The sequence below is a fragment of the Triturus cristatus genome, chromosome 11 (assembly GCF_964204655.1).
Source record: "Triturus cristatus chromosome 11, aTriCri1.1, whole genome shotgun sequence".
Taxonomy (NCBI): Eukaryota; Metazoa; Chordata; class Amphibia; order Caudata; family Salamandridae; genus Triturus; species Triturus cristatus.
Genome location: NC_140594.1, coordinates 1,149,283,605 through 1,149,302,538, shown reverse-complemented (window position 1 = coordinate 1,149,302,538; position 18,934 = coordinate 1,149,283,605). Strand labels below are relative to the sequence as shown.

Below are 18,934 nucleotides of genomic sequence, written 5' to 3'. Positions count from 1 at the left end.
CCTAAGACTGCTCTTGTCCATGCTACCACTAGGATAGCTGGTCTATAAGGTTGACTTTACAACCAATCACCATAAGGGTTGTTTGGACTGATACAAGGTGTACACTAGAACTAGTGACATCATATATCAGGCCAACTTCTCACAGGCGTCCCACCACAAAATCGGTATACGCCTGCAGGTGTAACAAATTTGTGGCATGGTGCACAGCAAAGGCTGTGGATCCGCTTTCCGCCCCTCTTTCTGAGGTTCTCCTTTTTCTTCTTTCCCTGGCCCAGCAGGGCTCTGCTCTGGGCACCCTCAAGGGATATCTTTCAGCTATTTCTGCATTCTTACGGCTTCCTGATCAGCCTTCTCTTTTCAAATCCCCTGTTGTTTCTCGATTCTTTAAGGGCATTACTCACATGTTTCCTCCTGTCCCTTTCGTAATGCCTCTGTGGGATTTGGTTCTAGTGTTGACCTATCTGATGTGCGCTCCCTTTGAGCCACTTTATAATTGTCCCCTTCATCTTCTGACTCTTAAGACTGCTTTCCTGGTTGCCATCACCTCTGCTAGAAGGGTGAGTGAGCTTAAGGCTCTCTCTTGTAAGCCTCCTTTCCTTTCTGTCCATCCGAACAAAGTTGTTCTCAGGACTCGTCCTTCCTTTCTCCCTAAGGTGGTAACTGCCTTTCACATCGGCCAGTCTGTTACACTGCCCACCTTCTTTCCGCCTCCGCATCCCTCGAAAGAGGAAGAGAGGCTCCACCGTCTGGACCCAAAGCGGGCGCTGTCTTTCTATCTGGACCGCACCAAATAGTTCCGGGTGGACGACCAACTCTTTGTTGGCTACGTGGGCGCTAAGAAGGGGTGGGCGATGCACAAGTGAACCATCTCTCGGTGGGCCGTTTTGTGTGTCAAGGCCTGTTATTCCTTAGCTAAAAAGGAACCTCCTGTAGGGCTGAGGGCCCATTCCACTCGGGCCACAGCGGCGAAGGCTGCTCTGGGCCGGGGAGTCCCCTTGCAGGACATTTGTCAGGCAGCAACGTGGGCCTCTCTACACACGTTTGCCAAACATTATTGCCTGGACAGCCAAGTCCGGAGGGACGGCTTCTTTGGCCGTTCTGTTCTCCAGGACTTTCTGGTGTGATCTTGGTTCGCAGCCCACCACCGGGGTTGGTATTGCTGGGGTATCTATTCTAAGGTGAGGAATCTAACTAACGTGTTTCTTTCAGATGAACAAGTTACTTACCTTCGGTAACGATATATCTATAAGAAACATTAGTTAGTTAGATTCCTCGCCGCCCCACCCATCCTCCCCGTTCTGCGAACCGATATCTAGGGTATAGGTCATCCCTTTCAGGACCCTAGATTTTTGGCACTAGTGTCGGTCTCTTGCATGGCTCTGTGTTCCTGGTGCGGAAAGCTATGTACAAGAACTGACGTCAGCGCGCGAGGGCGGTGTCTAAGTACTCCGACGATGTCATCCCGGCGATCACGACGCCGACGACGGACGCGGAGCCGCAGACGACGCCTAGCGACGCGCAAGTGTATTGCTGGCGAAAAATCTTGCGGGATCCAGCCTGACGCCTGGGGATATTCTAAGGTGAGGAATCTAACTAACTAATGTTTCTTACAGATATATCGTTACCGAAGGTAAGTAACTTGTTCTTTAGGCTGGCTATAGACTATGAGCACTTTACCCCTGCTAACCAATGTTAAAGTGCTTGTGCTCTTCTTTCAAAATGATAAAATTGGTAGCACCTGATTAGTTAATTGTATTAGCTTATAAATCTCTACTAAATGGGGCCAAATGTATCCAGGGCCTGTCATGCAAATGGTACCAGTAGACAGTAGCGCTCACTGTGCTATCACTTTAGGGGTACTGTAAAGCATGTGTCCAGCTCTACCAATTTTTGTCCTTATTACGATGGTAGCTGTACGAGCATCCAACAGTTATTGTCCCACCCACCAGACTAGGATGTGACTGCCGTGTAGGCAGCCGGTAAAAAAACCTTTTTCTATTGTAGCTTGTGTTGTGACCCATAAAAGGTCTGCAGCACAAGCCCCAATAGAAAAAAGGATGTTTTGAAGCATCCATGTGCCAGGCACCATGTGGTGCCTGGCACATGGTACATGGATGTTTGGGGGGCACCACATGTGCCTCCCCAGGCCACCTAGCAGAGGCCTACAGGGGACGGAGACTCTTCTAAGGGCTCTCAAAGTCCCTTTACGGCAGCCTTTCCATGGGTATCTTAATCTCTACAGCAGTGCCTGTGCAGGCACCACTTTCGTTGTAGGGATTACGGTCCGTCGACGCCTCGACGGGATCCTTGAGCCTGCCGGAAGCATCGGTGTGTCCCTCTGACCGCTGCGGTCTGACTATTCGCATCGTAAAGCGTCTGTTGGCCCTTAATCCTGGATGTCTGTGGGACTGCCACCAACGGCCTGTCGGTACCTGTCCCACCGACATCATAATAAGGCCCATAGCCTAGATGCGCAGTTTTAAACTGTAAACACAATGTGTCAAAATAACCCCTTTTGACAGGCCTAAACCTTCATTTTGAATATTTATATGTCACCCTAAGTAGTTCTTACTTCCTACAGGGCAGAGTGCATGGTATTTTAAAGTATTACAGTACAGTATTACAGTATTTTCTTATAGTGAAAATAGCTTGAAAGCTATTTTCCACAGTAGTGGGAGGGACTGTTCCACAGGAAAGCACTGGGATACAATATTAAGTTTAATAAATGGTATCTCCACTTTACAAATATCTACAAATTAAAATGTTGCATATTTTGAAATATTTATTACTAACTCAATCCGTTGGAAAGTACACAGAGTCCTAAGGCCACCTAAAATGAGTTCAGCAACAAAAAGGAGTGGTGAAGGCAAACGATATGTGGGTGACACTGCAGAGAAGGCCAAGTAGTATGCGCTGCGATAGTTTGGAAGCCTAGGGACGCGACATACTTACAACAATATGTTGCATCTCTGTGCTTCCCCCTTTGCTGGTGCACAAACTGCTGCCATGCCCCGACGCAGGCACCCTTGCACCATGGTGCAAGGATGTCTGCATCATGGGGATGATTGTTTATGTGCAGGAAGGTTCCCTTCCTGCACATAAACAATCAGAATTGGAGTTTTACAACTTTTATGTGTGCTGCATTAGCACACATAGAACTTGCAATGCGTCCTTGTTTAAAGGACTGTTTATGTGCAGGATGGGACACCTTCCTGTACATAAACAATCATTCAAGGTTACTTCCTCGTTCTACGTGTGCTGCAGAATGCAGCACGCATAGAAAGAGGGAACAAAACGAGCAGAAATGAATACATTTCTCCTTGTTGCACATCCCTACGCCTCCAGGCGTAGCATTCACACGCATTTCCAGATTTACAATGTTTTGTAAATCTGATAATGTGTCTGGCTCCATGAGTGTTGCATGAGAACACCCACAGCAACACCCATGGAACGCCCCTTTAACGCAAAGTGTTGCGTGTAAAGGGGCTGTATTTACAAGGACAGGAAAAGCCACCCAGGGTGGAGTTTCCTGTCCTTGTAAATATGGGGCAGAAAAATTTGCTGCTGGTGCGTCACAAAAAAAAATTTGCACCTTATTACGTAATTACCTCCTCCCCAAGACAATTCCTCTATTTGGAGTATCTACGCTCAACCTCGCTCACATCTTGGTCTGTTGCAGCTGATGTGTTTCCAGAGAGAAATAATTTTACAATTCATGGATTCATTGAGATCATGATGCAAACCATTCAAACCATGAGCTTCTACTTACCAGTAAGAGATTTTTCATAGAAGCTGGTCTGGAAGAAACTTTTAAAGAAAAAGAGACAAAAAAGTAAAAAAACAAATATTATTATAAGTAGATTTTACGAATAATTTTACAGTAAGACATTGCATATTGTCTTGCTCATTCTCAGTTTTACATTTTCTCAATGCCACCACTCTCTTTTAATTTGCTCTTTTTACGTCTCTCCCAATTCCTTTCTTCTACCACATGCTTTCCTCATCTATCCTTTACCAATAGTCCCTCTATCTCTCACATTTCTATACTTTTCAGCCTTGTCCTCCTCAAACTATTTTGCTCAATCATTTTTGTACTCCCATTTTTCTGTAATTTCACACTCGGAGTCTGATGCAAAGCTAGCTAACTTGTCTGAGACTGGCTGGTAACGTCAGATGTCCCGCAGCTTTAGTTTTCTGAACATTCCACTATTTGAGATCTTTGTGATGAAGAATTTATAGGTGAGGAATGACGGGTGCATAACTGGGTTTCTGAATGTCTGAATAACTCTTCAACCTATAGCTCTCCGTCCCTTGCTCCTCATTACTAGTCTTGCTTTTTGTTCTCTTGTCTGGATATGAGGAGTCCATGGGACCATGGTGTAGCTAGCAGAACACTGTCTGAAAAAGAGCAGAAATGCGGTTTTAGACTTAAATTAAATACACATGGTCTTCATCGTGAGATCCCTTGTAGTAGCACATACTGAAATAGATCCCACCAGCCTTTCCAATCAGGCCTATCACTGTTCATTCAGTTGACACAGTGAGTCCTAGTCCAGTGTAATAAATGAAATATCAACCATCAATTTCCCCTATCACACATATATATCTTTATGCCCACCAGTCATTCTGGAGCCGACAGACAAAATAATATTGTTTTATCAATAGAGAGCCATTGCCAATTGATACCATATAGAATGTCATGATGGTCATCAAATAATGATATGCTGTGAAAAGAATATCCTAAGATCAGCTATATAACCCCCAGAATAGTGGATGTAACTATACAACAAAGTTCTGACCAATACATAGTATAATTAAAAGAAAATATCATAATATATTAAGCAAATCCTGATTAGTTGATATTGAAGAAGTAGAGTTGCATTGGGTCCTCACGGACACCAACCATATCTGACATCATAGCACATACAGGACAGGAGTGTCTATTATCTACACATGTGTTATCATTGATAATATCATTAATCTTTTTAGAAACTTCACATTTTCATCATTAATGATGATGCCCAGACATCATAATTAATATAGACCTAATATATAAATTATCCAACCCGTAATTATTGGAGTGTACATTAGTAATACACAAGAGTCACGGAATCTTGATGAAAAAATCTTGGTTTCTTTGTAGTCTTTTTGCAGATGTAAACATGAATTCAGCCCAGCCAATGTGTTTTGTACTAATTGAACCTCAGGGTTGTAAGTAAATGCTCAAAACCAGGTGGATCATCTCTAGTTAGGCATTGCGTTGTAATGAGTGGATCCCAGACAATAGTATCAATGATGAGTCATCAAATATTCTAAGTTCAACTCCAGTTTATTTATTCCAACCCTTCATCTTCCTCATTAGAAGTGAATTTATTATGATCAAATATATTGCTCTTCCATGGATCCAAAGGAACAGCTACCCTCTACTGTGTTCAGAGTGTGACACTCTGAACCCCGGTATAATTGATCATAATGAATTCACTTCTGATGAGGAAGTTTGTAAAAAATATTATATTATCAATGATAACACATGTGTACATAATAAACACTCCTGTCCTGTATGTGCTAAGTAGTTTTGTGTAGTGATTTGTTGGGGGTAGACTCACAAACAGTGTCTGGGTCTAACTAATGAACTAATACGGATAAATACTAGTGAGACTGTCCTAAAGCCCTACTGCCATTCTTTGTCTTATAAAAATACTTGACATCACATGCTAAACTCTGTGATAACGCCACACGTGGAATGCAGGTTGAGCAACATTTAAAAGCCGCTTCCCCAGCAGTAACCTCACTAAGAAGGGAACACTTTGTTAAACTGGTCGCTTCAGAATAAGTGAGGGTTAGAACCAGCGGAGGAGGAGCTCGCCCCGCTGTTTTTCAGTAGCGAAAAAGAATATGATAATAACAAAGGTTATTGTTTTATTTTTCCTTGCTCACTTCCTGCAGCCGAGCCATGGGCGGGCCATCCATTCTTACATGACACAGCTACAGGAAGTGCACGTCTAAGGCCAGCCAAATAGTCATGTGCACTTCGATCTCTCCACCGAGCTGTGCAGCCGGGTGAAAATCAAGCACAGGCTCGTAGGGCCATAGTTAGCGCCTAACTAAGGTGCCCACACCAATCACAGAGCTGCTCTCATGCTGGATAATACCAGCAAGAGACCAGCATCTGGATTGGCGTAGGGGAGCCTGTGGCATGCCGGGAGTCGAGGAGTAGAGGTCAGAAGGGCACAGATGCTGCAGATGGCAGGTAAGCATTCTTTTAATTCTATTCCCCGGGCTTCTCCCCCTGTGCTGCTTCCCCCTGTGCTGCCTCCCTTTGTGCTGCCCAACACTTTGGTACCCCAGCAGCTGCCTCTGGTTACAACACCTGATATGCTGGGTGTCTGTTCCTTGTGACATAAACCCCTATTGCCAAGAGGACTTTTTTTTTTAGTATAGGAATAGCCATTATTAGCATCCTTTTGTGGCCCTTTACTCCTAAGTTAGGGTGAGTTCCAACTAGAACTAGAACAAGCCTCAACTGTACACATTACCGCATGTTTTTCATTCTCAAAATGTGGTATATTATAAATATGCACACAGCAGAAGCTCTGTCTTGGCTCAGAATATTCTCTTTTTTTAAATAATAGTGTCAAAGAAACCATGAAAAATTATATTACACATATGTCTCCAGAATCAACACAGTTAAATCATAATTACTATAAGGTTCTTCAATTTCTGTTTCCAATACTGGAACTGACCAAGGACCCAGACAAGTGATACTTTTGGACATACTTCCGTCGTAGACATCTCGCAATACACACACCCACTAGGATAGGTAGTGGGCTTGCAAAACAATCAACGGACCTCTAGCCTGAACAAAAACACAGACCCTGGATGGAATCCTAAATTGACTGAAACATGTTAACGCAAATATGGATACAGGGGATATAAATTACCTCCGGTACTTCATTACTTTTTAATGCGGTGTTGAGACTTAACAAGGTAACACTAGAGATCAGGACAGACCAAGTGAAACACAAGAAACACACTCCAGAAGCCAAAGGAATGGAAGCTGCGGAAGATTTCAGTGGTGACTGGGGCTGAGATACAGGGGCTGGGTCTTCCAGAGCGGACAGAAACAGGCAACCAACAAAAGAAGGAATGTATTCAGGACATTTTAAGCAGACATATAGTAGGAACAAGTTGCTTTGCTACAGCTTAGTAATAATGTTCCTGTATGCTGTATTTAATATTTCCTGCTCCTATTTTGATAGAAGGCTCCTGCTTCCACTTTGTACCTGATCTCACTAACATACAGTGTATTTCTTTTGTCCTCCTCTCTATCCACATTCCCCCTCACAAAAACCTTTAGGCGTAAATTTGCTCAAATCCTAGCCCGTAGCTCTTTTTAGGTGGAGAGCAGTGGATATTTGCAATTGAATGCAAAAAAAACCGAGGTGCTTATTGTTGGCAAGCAGAGCCATTTGTGGGGTGATCATTGGTGGCCACCTGAGCTTGGCCCTACCCCTCTTCCTGCCACCGAGGTGAAAAACCTAGGGATTTGGCTAGAGTCCAATCTTAGCTTTGTCTCTCATACTAAGAAAATCGCTGCCATGTGCCTTGGGATTCTTCGTAGGCTTAGTCCTATTTTCAAATTCTTTGATGCCCCAACCAGACAGCTTATTGTACAAGCTACTATCTTGTCTTGGTTGGATTATGTGAGTTCTCTTTTGCTCGGAGCTAATCAGGCCGAACTTTCTAGACTCCAACGCGTTCAAAACGCTGCCGCCAGGGCTCTGGTGGGCCTGCCAAGATTTTGCTCGGCCAAAAAAACCATCTATGGACTTCACTGGCTCCCTGTTTCCCAGAGGATTAAGTTTAAGTCTCTCTGCCTTTCGTTTAAAATTCTCAAGCACTCTTCCCCTCAGATTCTGGAACATCTTATTTCGCCACTTGTACCGTCGCGGTCCTTAAGATCTTCAGGGCTTCATCTGGCTACAGTTCCTCGTTTTAAGAGGGTTAGGGTCGGTGGCCGCTCTTTCAGTGTGCTTGCTGCCAAGCTGTGGAATTCACTCCCTGCCCATATTCGCGCCATTGATGAACTTCTGATTTTTAGGAAGGCCGTTAAAACCTTCCTTTTTCCCCTGGATGCCTAGCACTGTCATGGCTTGTCCATTGGTTTGCTTGTGTGCCGGTTTCCTGTTCAAGGAGCGCCGGGACGCCCCTTTGCTGGGGCAGCTGTGCGCTATATAAATACGAAAAAAAAAATATATATATATGCATTTGAGTATGTTTATATCATCTCTCCTACTACTGTCCCGGTTGTGGCACCTTGCATTAGGGAGTCTGCAATAAAATAGATTAGTCTACCAGAGGGTACATTAACTCAAGTACAGAGGTCCCTACAATCCATATAATGACAGAGGGACTCAACAACTGCAACACATTCCTGCTTAGAGACAAGGGGACATATTTACGATTCCCTTTATATTGCTCCTGCACCACGCAATGTAGTACAAGAATTACGCAACATAACAATTAGATTTATGAAGTCACTGAAGGGGACTTGCTGCACTGTACTGCGTGGCTTGTCCATAAATATGGGCAGTCGAATTCACCATGTAAATGTAAATGTAAATGTGTAAATGTAAATGCCCCTTAGAAGCACCTCACACTTACGAGCCAACCTTGATTAAGGAGTACAGCCAGTGATAAAGAATGCCAACTTGGTGGGTCATATCCCTAAAAAGAAAAACCTTGAATTAACTATTTGTGTTTACCTAACAAGAGAAGAGAGCTGTATGCTGTACTGCCCACAACATCATCCTCTCTCTCATCCTTGTTTTCTCTACATGAAACACAAGGCCCCAGGGCTGCACGCTATATGTAGAGCTGTTACATTGGGACAACTATGCTTCATCAAATATGAACATTTAAATTATAATATTGTAACCTTCTAGCATGCTGCTGAGAACTGTACTGGTTGTTAAGGCCCTGAACCTGAGCTTCAGTTTTTAGGACGAAGATCTACATCAACCGTTATAGCTACTAAAATAATCTAAATGTTCTAAATTAAAAAGGGAGAAACAGAAAGATAAACTTTGGAATGTCAGAGTAGAAGGCCTATTACCGCCATCATTAGCTGGGTGTCACTCTGTTGTTGTCAATGGAGCTGACAACATTCTAAAGTGGTGATATAGCTTAATAGCCTACTGTAGGAGGCTATATCAGCCATTACAGGCGTGCTCCAACTTTTAAGGCTCGAGCCGAAGACGATGGCCTTTAACAAGGGAGCGGCCTTTAATGGCCAGTATAGTCCATCCACAGTGGGCTTTAAAGCTATTAGAACATCCCACCCCATGAGGGTGAGACGTTCTAATTGAGAAAACAAATGCATCGGAGACCCAGGGGGTTAAAATGCCCTGCAGCTGCAAATCCTTTGATTCACAGATCTTGCTGTGAATGTTTAACTGTTAACAGCTGTGTGCAAGGCCAATGGGATAACTTTTCCTCATTCACAGAAAGAGCTGTGAAAGCAGGTTGTCATAAATCTGCCCATGGTTCTCCAAGGGCTCAGCTAAACTTTTTTTCGCAGTTCAGCCAAGCCAAGGAGACCCAGGAGCCGAGCAGCATTCACCCCTCCATCCTTCTGAAGCCCCTGTGACACAGAGCTACAGAAGGAGAGAGGGTGAAGGCTCCATGTGTTTTGCTATAGGGCCTATTCCTTTTTTCTTTAGTCTGCCTGATACGTACATTTTGGTGTGGCAGGGTAAAGGAAAAGGCAGAGGACATCAGGCCATTGAAATGTTGAGAGCAGTGGGTCTATGCCAGTTTATATAGGCGGCTGCTGCTCCATGGTCTTTAACATTCCAATGTTCTAATATTATCCCTCTTCAATAGTACAGCGTAAGCGATGTGGAGGTACGCACATATGCAATTTCTGTTTTGCAGGCAATTCCAACTGATATGAGTGTAGTTTCCCTTTTCTGCTTCCGTTGATATATACTTAGTGTGTCATTATTGGTTGATGACATGTTTTGGAGTTTCTTTTCACTTGAGATCAGTATTCAGTGTAAGTAGAAATACTGATTCAGTCAGGGACATCGTAAGGCTTTTGGGGGCCCTGGGCGAAAGTATTTTGGGGGACCCTCCAGCTTTGAATTTATGAATCAGTTTCAGCCCGTTCATATCCTCTTTTTCCAGGTCACTGACAGTGCACTGGCACACTTGTTCCAAATCTAAGTGTGTTTACGTTTAATATTTAAGTAAAGTGAGGTGGGCTTACAATATTGTAACACAGCAGCAACTCAATAATATTACTGCAAATAATCTCTGTGACATATGAATATGTGAGGTCCTTTTTTGATCTAAATAGAATGAAACATAAATGCAACATGTCTCTGCAAAATGTCTGTAATAGACTCCCACACATCACCCATATTAAAAATAAATTAAAGAAAACAGTATTTAAAACAAACCGTTCAAGAATTATTCAAGGCCATCAGGACAAGACAATTAGCAGAACAGAGCTGGCCCCTGAAAGACTGGGGGCCCTGGGCCACAGCCCACTTTGCCCATGCCTTAAAACGCCTCAGGATTCAGTTCTTCGTATCAAATACGACACATGGAGGACATGTGCAGCTCACACAATTTATTTGTGCCCACAACAACATATAATCTTACTCTTTTTGAAACTTAAACAAAATTAAAGCCAACAAGTCACACTGAGGCTTGCATGACACACCCTACTGCCACCATAAACAATTGCTTACCTTTCATCATCCGCTTCCCGCCGCCTCTTACGGCACCAGTAGACTGTGAGCCCAATGGCCACCACAAGCAGGAAAAGGAACGCAAGAGCTCCAAAAAGGATGCCAAAGAAGGCGCTGATATTAATGGCGATGATGTCACAGGTGTCACCGGAGGTGGTATAAATGGAAAAGGGAACACACCTGCATGTAAATAGGAGAAAAGCCTGGCTCAATGTTTCATTATAATCAAACAGGTTTAAATTCCCTTCTAGATTTTGATGTCATCACTTTTAATGGATAAACATTAATAATCCAGCTGAATACAGCACATGCACCTCCAAGATGCAATGAACAATTGAGAGAATGATTGGGAGACACCTATTTATTTGTTGAAAGAGTTGCTGATATTGTGTCGCTCAAGTCAAACCCACCCACCAATGATATGGGTTTGTGTCCCATTAGTGGTTTTGTAACAATTGGTCAAGGCACCCTCTGGGTTCAGGGGTCCCAGAGAGGACCTATGAGAGGAAATACATCACTTGACCATTGTGAGCAAATCAATGGCCAACAGGGTCAGAATCAAAGCTTCACCCTGTTGTTTCTCCAAACAAGATTTTAGAACCCGTAAACTACATCACGCCACCAAGAACACGTAATCTGGCATTGTCCTCAAGCAAAGCAAGATACATTTGTGCGCTGGAATACCACGGGCAAGATTTACTTGTTTCCTACCGAAAGCAGTGCACCAGCCGTAAATGTTGCACTGCGCTGCATGTAAGGAGAGAGCAGGAGAACCCCATGGGGCATATTATCAAAGACGGTGTTAAAAATTATCGCCGGTTTAGCGGTAGAAAACTGCAGCTAAAGCGACGATAATGGGCTTGATAATATGCCGTAGAGAATTCCAATAGAAGTCCATGTTCTGGCGTGAACATGGGCTTCTATTGGAATTCTCCAGGGCATATTATCAAGCCCATTATCGCCACTTTAGCAGCAGTTTTTTGCCGCTAAACCTGCGATAATTTTTAACGCCGTCCTTGATAATATGCCCCCTTATTTCCAGAAATATGTCTCTCTCTTCCCCTCTTACTAGCTGCGGTGCGGAAATATGCTGCTGTGCACCACGGACACACCTTTGCGCCATAGTGCAAGGGTGCCTCAGTGAGTCTAGTATAGGTTTTGTACTGGAAGGAAACCATTCTACTTCAAAATACCATGCTTAGACTAACTGTAAACCTTTTCCCACTTTCTGTGTGGGCTGTACAGTGCAGCACACATACAAAGGCTGAAAACAAAGGAGAAATGAAAGCATTTCTCCTTCATAGCGCCTATTTGAAATTGGTGCTATTTCTCACGCTAAACCCTGTCTACTTTTGTTTAAGTAAATAGGGCTTAGCGTCAGAAAGCTTGGTGCTACTTTCAAGTGAATTTCAAGCGCTAAACAAGTTTAGCAATAGAAAGTAAATTTGTGAAAAAAGATTCAGCGTTGTTTTGCATAACTTTTGTGACACAAACACAGTGCTAAAACTTTGTAAATAGACCCCTAAATGTCTGGAACCCTGGGTATATTTTAAACAATTTTAGGGGCATATCATCAAGGCTGCGATAAACAATTATCGCCGCTTTTGGCCGAAAAGCGGCGATAATTTTATCGCCTAATCAGCAAGGTCACGCTATCGCGTGAATCCTTGCATTATCGCCCATTCCCCCAACGCCCATCTTTTCATCTCTAATGAGATGCAAAGTGGGCGTTCCTGCGACATTTCTCCAATTATCAATGGGCACGCTAACCTGCAGAGCGACTAGCAAAGTAGCGATAACCTCTGTCATCGCTATTTTCCTTACGCCTGCTTCAAGACTGACTTAGCCATGATATCCTATGTAAGGTGGATATCATGGCTAAGTGTGCCTTGCCCTATCATCAAGCTATCGCCAAACTTTGTGAGGTTATCGCTGGATTTCCAGCGATAATCTCACATTTTGCAGTTAGCGCTTGGATTTTTATCGCTTTTGAGATAAGCGTTGCTAATAGCACGCTATCTCAGCAAATTCCACGTTACCCGGCGATAATTATCCTAGCGCTAAGTGCGCTTTGCGATAATTATCGCCGGTCCTTGATGATATGCCCCTTTGAGCCTTAGTAAAAAGTTCTCTAAAATAATTCAATGACAAAAAAGCAACTAGTAAGGAAAGGAGGTGATAGAATGGCTTACTGTTTCATGGGCACTCATGACCTCTGGGTGCAGAGCCTTTTCCCCAATCCCAGCCTAATTTACATATCTAAAGACAGGTTGAGGTCAAGTATAAATGTTCCTTCACTTAATGTACGTTTTTGCTTCATTCATTAAGTGACTTCTGATTGGTTAAATAACAACTGCGGGTTCTCAAACGTGAAAGAAATTTGCCAGCATGCGTTTTGCAACAATTAATTTTAAAGTTGCTTTATCATTGCAAAAAAAGATGATGGATGCAAATTCTCACAACTTTTCATTGGCAAAATGGCAATTTCCTTATCTTGTGCCACAAAATGTCACAAAAGTCCTGTTTTTATAGCAGTTTGCCCATACCTAACCAGCAGAGTTTCAGGGAGAAGTGTTATATAACAGTTTTTGGAGTAGTTAGCTTGTACAGCTGGTTTAGTCAAAGTTCAGCTAATAATGGGCACTGATTCAAAATAAAATATTTAGATTTACCCCCATGAATAAATGATAAAACAGTGGACAATGCTGAGGGCCAGCAGATTTACGTGTTTCTGTGATTTTTTGCAGTTACATTTAGATAATCTAGCTGAATAATCCTACTGTCTCCCGTCTAGAATTTGATGCACACTTAGGGGCTCCTCAGGATGTCAGTCAGAAAGCTTTCCTGCCAACATCCTTGGTTTAAAGTCTGACCGCCTAATTACAATATAGGCAATTGGAGTTTAAACCAACCGGTTGGACCAACTGGCTTTCGACGGGCTCAAGGAGCCATCGGCAAGTCGGAGGCCGCACATAATCCCCTACGGATGGCGTTTTTGCCTACGGGATTATATTGTCGGTTTCCGACAGGCTTTTCATGTTGGGCTTTCCGACATGAAAAGCATGTCGGGAAGTGACTTTGGGGGCCCCCATGCCTCTGTGGCCTCCGGTTGGGGTCCTTGGGGGCACCTATGGTGCCCTCTGTAAATCCCTGCACCGTATGCCATGCGGTGCAGGGATTTACAGGCACTCCCATTTCTCTGTAGGAGCTTGTGCTGCGGCTGGTTTCCGACTGCAGCACAAGCTCCCATAGAGAAATGGGACTTTGCGACCACACCATGTAATAGGGTGTTCGTAATTACGGTCGGTCAGTTCCCACACCGGAACGGTGTCGGTAATTAAGGCCTTAGTATGGTCAGATTACTATTGGCATTTTGAATTGGTGCATATCCATAAAGCAGGGCCCAGTTAATGGGTAAGAATATTTTCATTGGCTAATACGTTTGCCACTGAGTGATGAATATGCACACATTTTGGTCAGAACTATGAAGGGTTAGGTTTTCAAATTTAGTGCAATGCATAAAGGGGGTGCATAGTTGAAAGGGCATTCAGTAAACATTTACCTTGCTTGTAAATTTGGTACCGTTTAATCAATCTGTTTTTAAGTGTGGCAAGTATAACCAGAATGTCCAATGAGTAGGTAAAGATAAAGGTGGAGACCAAATTATTTTTGATTTACTAATAATTTTAGCTTGTTGTATGACTTTCCATCCATACCACCCAGGGTTCTGAAGAAGATCAGGAGCAACCGGGCCCAAGTCATTCTTGTAGTGCCGGACTCTGGTTTCCAGAGCTCCTGAGAATGAGTATTGATCCTCCGATCAGGCTGGCCCTTTGGGAGGATGTTCTGTCGCAGCAGCAGGGGAGGGTTCTCCACCCAAACCTGTCAACTCTGTGCCTCCATGCGTGGAGATTGAGCGGTGAGAGTTAAAAGCTTTTGACCTTCCTCCCGAAGTCTGTAACATTATTCTGGCTGCCAGGCGGCCCTCCACTAAGACGGTATACGCCTGCGATTGGCAGAAATTTGGATTATACTGTAAAGAAAGGTCCATTGACCCTCTTTCTGCTTCTCTTTCTACTGCTCTTTTATTCATTCTAACCCTTGACCAGCAGGGCTCTGCGTTCGCTACTCTCAAGGGTTCCCTTTCTGCTCTGTCTGCTTTTGTTCAGCTGCCAGACCAGCCCTCTCTCTTTAAGTCTCCTATTGTAAAACGATTTTTAAAAGGGCTGGCTCACTTGTTTCCACCCACGCGCTTTGTTATGCCACAGTGGGTCCTTAATTTGGTCCTTACCTAACTAATGTGTGCTGCTTTTGAGCCTTTGCACAATTGTCCCCTTTGGCTGTTGACCATCAAAACAGCCTTTTTAGTGTTGATTATGTCTTTCCGGAGGGTGAGTGAGTTGCTGGGGTTATGATGCTCGCCTCCTTATCTTGTGTCCTTTCCGGAAAAGGGGGTGCTTTGCACCAGGGCATCCTTTTTGCCAAAGGTTGTTACCCCATTCCATCTGGGTGTCAATCACTTTGCCCACCTCCTTTGCTCCCCCGCATCCCTCTAAGGAAGAGGAGCATCTCCACCGGCTGGACCCAAAAAGAGTGTTTTCGTTCTACCTTAACCGCACAAAAGAGTTACAGGTGGACGATCAACTCTTTGTGGGGTACGTGGGAGCAAAGAAGGGAAGGGCAGTGCAGAAAAGGACCATTTCTCGCTGAGTCGTTCTCTACATTAAGATCTATTATGCCTTCCCTAGAGGGTCGAAGGATTCCTTTCTCCGACCTATTTTTCCACCATAAACTCAAAGCCACGTGCAGAACACTACATGACACCTTCCCGAATCCACCAACCACACACTAGCACTTTAGAATGTTCTAAAACAGACTCACCGAGCCGACTCATTATAAGGCTATATAACACAATGCAGAACTCGGCCCCTGTGCTGGAGCCCAGGGCCTTCCAGGAGTGTAATGCGGACCTTTCTTCCCCAATTACAGAGGAGCAGTGGGCATTTTGTTGCAATCAGCTAACTGTTTTATCCCCCAACTATAATCCATTTTAAATTCCTTCATAAATTCTATAGAACTCCGACCCAGCTTCACAGCATGGGAATAAGGGAAGATGACACATGTTGGAGATGCAGACATTCTCCTGCACACATTCTGGTCTACAATTTTTTGCACAATACATGAAATACTGGGTGTAAATGCCAACCCCGACCACCTGCTGGGGCTACTGGGTTATGTACAGGGGACACCGTCTGGGACCCACAAGTTGCAAGCATTACTACTTCTGTTGGCCAAACGTAGGGTGGCTATGCATTGGGGTTGGGAGGGTGCACCCTCTGTGAAAGTTTGGATCCATGATGTCACATTTTGCCACACTCAATTGTCTACCTTTTGGGAACTGTTGCCTGCGGCATCTAGGCCAAAAGACATAAGGAGCCCCTTTCTGGAGGGGGCCCGAGCTCGTCAGACGGAGGAGGCAGATACCCCTGTGCCGCCGGCTGAGGATTAGAAGAGGTTAACCAGGTTCACGGGCTATTCCACCGTAGCCAATAATAACTGCCAGAATGGGCTAAGGTATAAGTATGGTATTATTGATGTAACCAATACCAACCTTCAATAAGTTGTATACTGTGTACAATGATATATGTTGAAATCGAGACCAGGAACTGTAGATAGCCATTACTACAAATAGTACTAATCATTGTGATCATGTTACCATATTGTGCGGTGGGAGAAAACAGACCCATTTTTTGTTGTTGCTTGTTTTTTGTTTATGAAATGTCAATAAAGAAATTTACAAAAAAAGATCTGTTATGCCTTGGCAAAAAAGCAGTCCCCTGAGGGATTAAGGGCCCATTCTACCAGTGGAAAGGCTGCGACTATGGCCTTGGCTCGGGGTGTCCCAGTCTAAGACATCTGTCAGGCAGCGACGTGGGCTTCTTTGCACATGTTCGCAAAACATTGCTGCCTTGATGGTCAGGTGTGCAGGGATGGACATTTTGCACGTTCAGTCCTGCAAGACTTCTTAGTTTAAGATGAGAGTCTGCAACCCACCGCCGGGATGGTACGGCTTGGGTATCTAATTCAAAGGTAAGAAATCTGCAGCTAGAAGTCTCTATCAGATAAACAAGTTACTTACCTTCGGTAACGCATTATCTGGTAGAGACTCTATCTAGTTGCAGATTCCTTACAGCCCCAACCATGCCTCCCAGCTTTGCGGACTGATATTGTAGGACTAGGGTTGTTCCCCCCTTTCAGGGCCCTAGTTTTGCACGCGACTACTTTAGTTACTTCGTGGCTCTGCACTTCTGGCATGGAAAAAACAAAAAGTGCTAAGGTCCACGCACCTGGGTGTCGCCTAAATCATAACCAACGCTGATGACGTCGACGACGTCACGGGGAGCCGATGAAACCATCGACGTCGCGCGCAAGGGATGTTGCTCAGCAAAAGTTTACGGATCCATTCTGATGCCTGGGAAAATCAAAGGTAAGGAACCTGCAGCTAGATAGAGTCTCTACCAGATAATGCGTTACCGAAGGTAAGTAACTTGTTCTTTAGCAGTAGTATATTTACGAGTGCGAAGTTTTCACACATAAAAGAATAGGACTGCATATGTTATTCCTACTCTGGTTCCTGGCGCCTTCATGGCCCTGTGGATTGTCATGCCCTGACTGTAGTTCCTAGTGCGTTCATGGCCCTGCGGATTGTCATCCCTTGACTGTAGGTGTGTACCAGCCAAACAATCACAGCAAACAAATACGTCTAAATAAAGGCCCTCTCTCAGGTCAAAGCGGTGTGCCTGATACAATTTATTGGCCTTGATAACATTACAAGTAATTCCCCTGCCCTCACCATATAGTGAAAAGCATAAATGCAGGACAATTGCAGGCCTCTGGGGTGCCATATTTACATGGTAAAATCATGTTGACCAGTGCTTGTAAAATACCTTTGTTGACAGATGTGCTTGTAAATTACCATCGTTGACAGATGTGCTTGTAAATTACCATTGTTGACAAATGCATGAAACTTGGAACATTCTTGTAACATGAACATGCATGTTATCCAACATCACATTCTATCTTTGCAAAACTACAAGTGTGACTTGGAACCAAGATATCCATCACAAAGCAGTGCCCCAGGGGGTGTTGAGGGCTCATAATGTCCATACAACTGCAGCAGACACATTCATCAATCAGACCAGGACTTGGTATATTTACCAACGCCTCCTCCTCCAAGCCTAGGTCAGAACATCTAGTGGTCCCATTTCTTCATCCCAATGCTTCTCAAAAGAATGAATATGTCAATGTGGATGTCTGCGGGGGATGGATGCAGTGCCTGGCATCAGGCCAAGCCCTGGGGGCTAGTGCCACATTGCAGAAGGTCGTACGTGGCGGGGGGGTGCCTACGGCCAACCCTATTCTGCACAAGGCTACAGACATTGCATGGAAGGGAGGTGGCATAATTAAGAATGGCAATAAAGTATTACTTTACATTAAAAAAAACTAGAAATTCACTAAAAATCCAAAGATTAAAGTGACTTTAGAGATAGGTATGGCAATAATTTCTAAATTTGCATTAAAGAAAGCTAAGAAATTCGCATCACGAAACAAAAATTTAAGTGACGTTATAGTCAGGTGAAAACTTCCTTTTTAAAATAACATTTAAAAAAAAATAAAAAAATGACAAATTCACCAGTTATTACTGATAAGTAAAAACGCAAGTAATTTAACTCGTGCCCTGGCTGGGGACTGCTTACGACCTCCAACTTTACATCACTCATGTTCTATGACATCACTGATAACATCACTGATGACATCAGAATTGACAGAATTGATGCCAACGCTGTGCATGATGGGGCGTCACTGTATAGTTCCTTCAGATTATGAATGTCAGTGTGTGTTTTCACATCAGATTCCAGGTACAGTCCTTCAAAGGTGCATCTACTCACGTGCAGAGTGGGCCCTCCAGGGTCAGGTTGCAGGTGGCATTATTCTTGCAGTGATCCTTGCACTTGGACTCACACATGAACGTGGTGGGGTCCAGTTCATATGCAGTGTTTTGAAAGGCACCGCAGCCAAAGTAAAGCGCCAGATCAGCCTGGCTTGCTGCAGAAATAGGGATTGGGAGTGAGTGAGCCTTAGGTTAATGTGGCATAGATGGCATACTTATGTTACAA

The 18,934-nt window shown here is 44.0% G+C and overlaps 1 protein-coding gene across 1 annotated transcript in view; it reads right to left on the bottom strand.

Annotated features, from left to right (window-relative positions):
• Positions 1-18,934, bottom strand: part of LOC146788618 (uncharacterized) — a 192,113-nt gene that overhangs the window by 17,162 nt on the left and 156,017 nt on the right. The window contains 3 exon segments of the mRNA XM_085633186.1: positions 3,770-3,807; positions 10,758-10,937; positions 18,707-18,863. Coding sequence (XP_085489312.1) covers positions 3,770-3,807; positions 10,758-10,937; positions 18,707-18,863 — 375 coding nt within the window.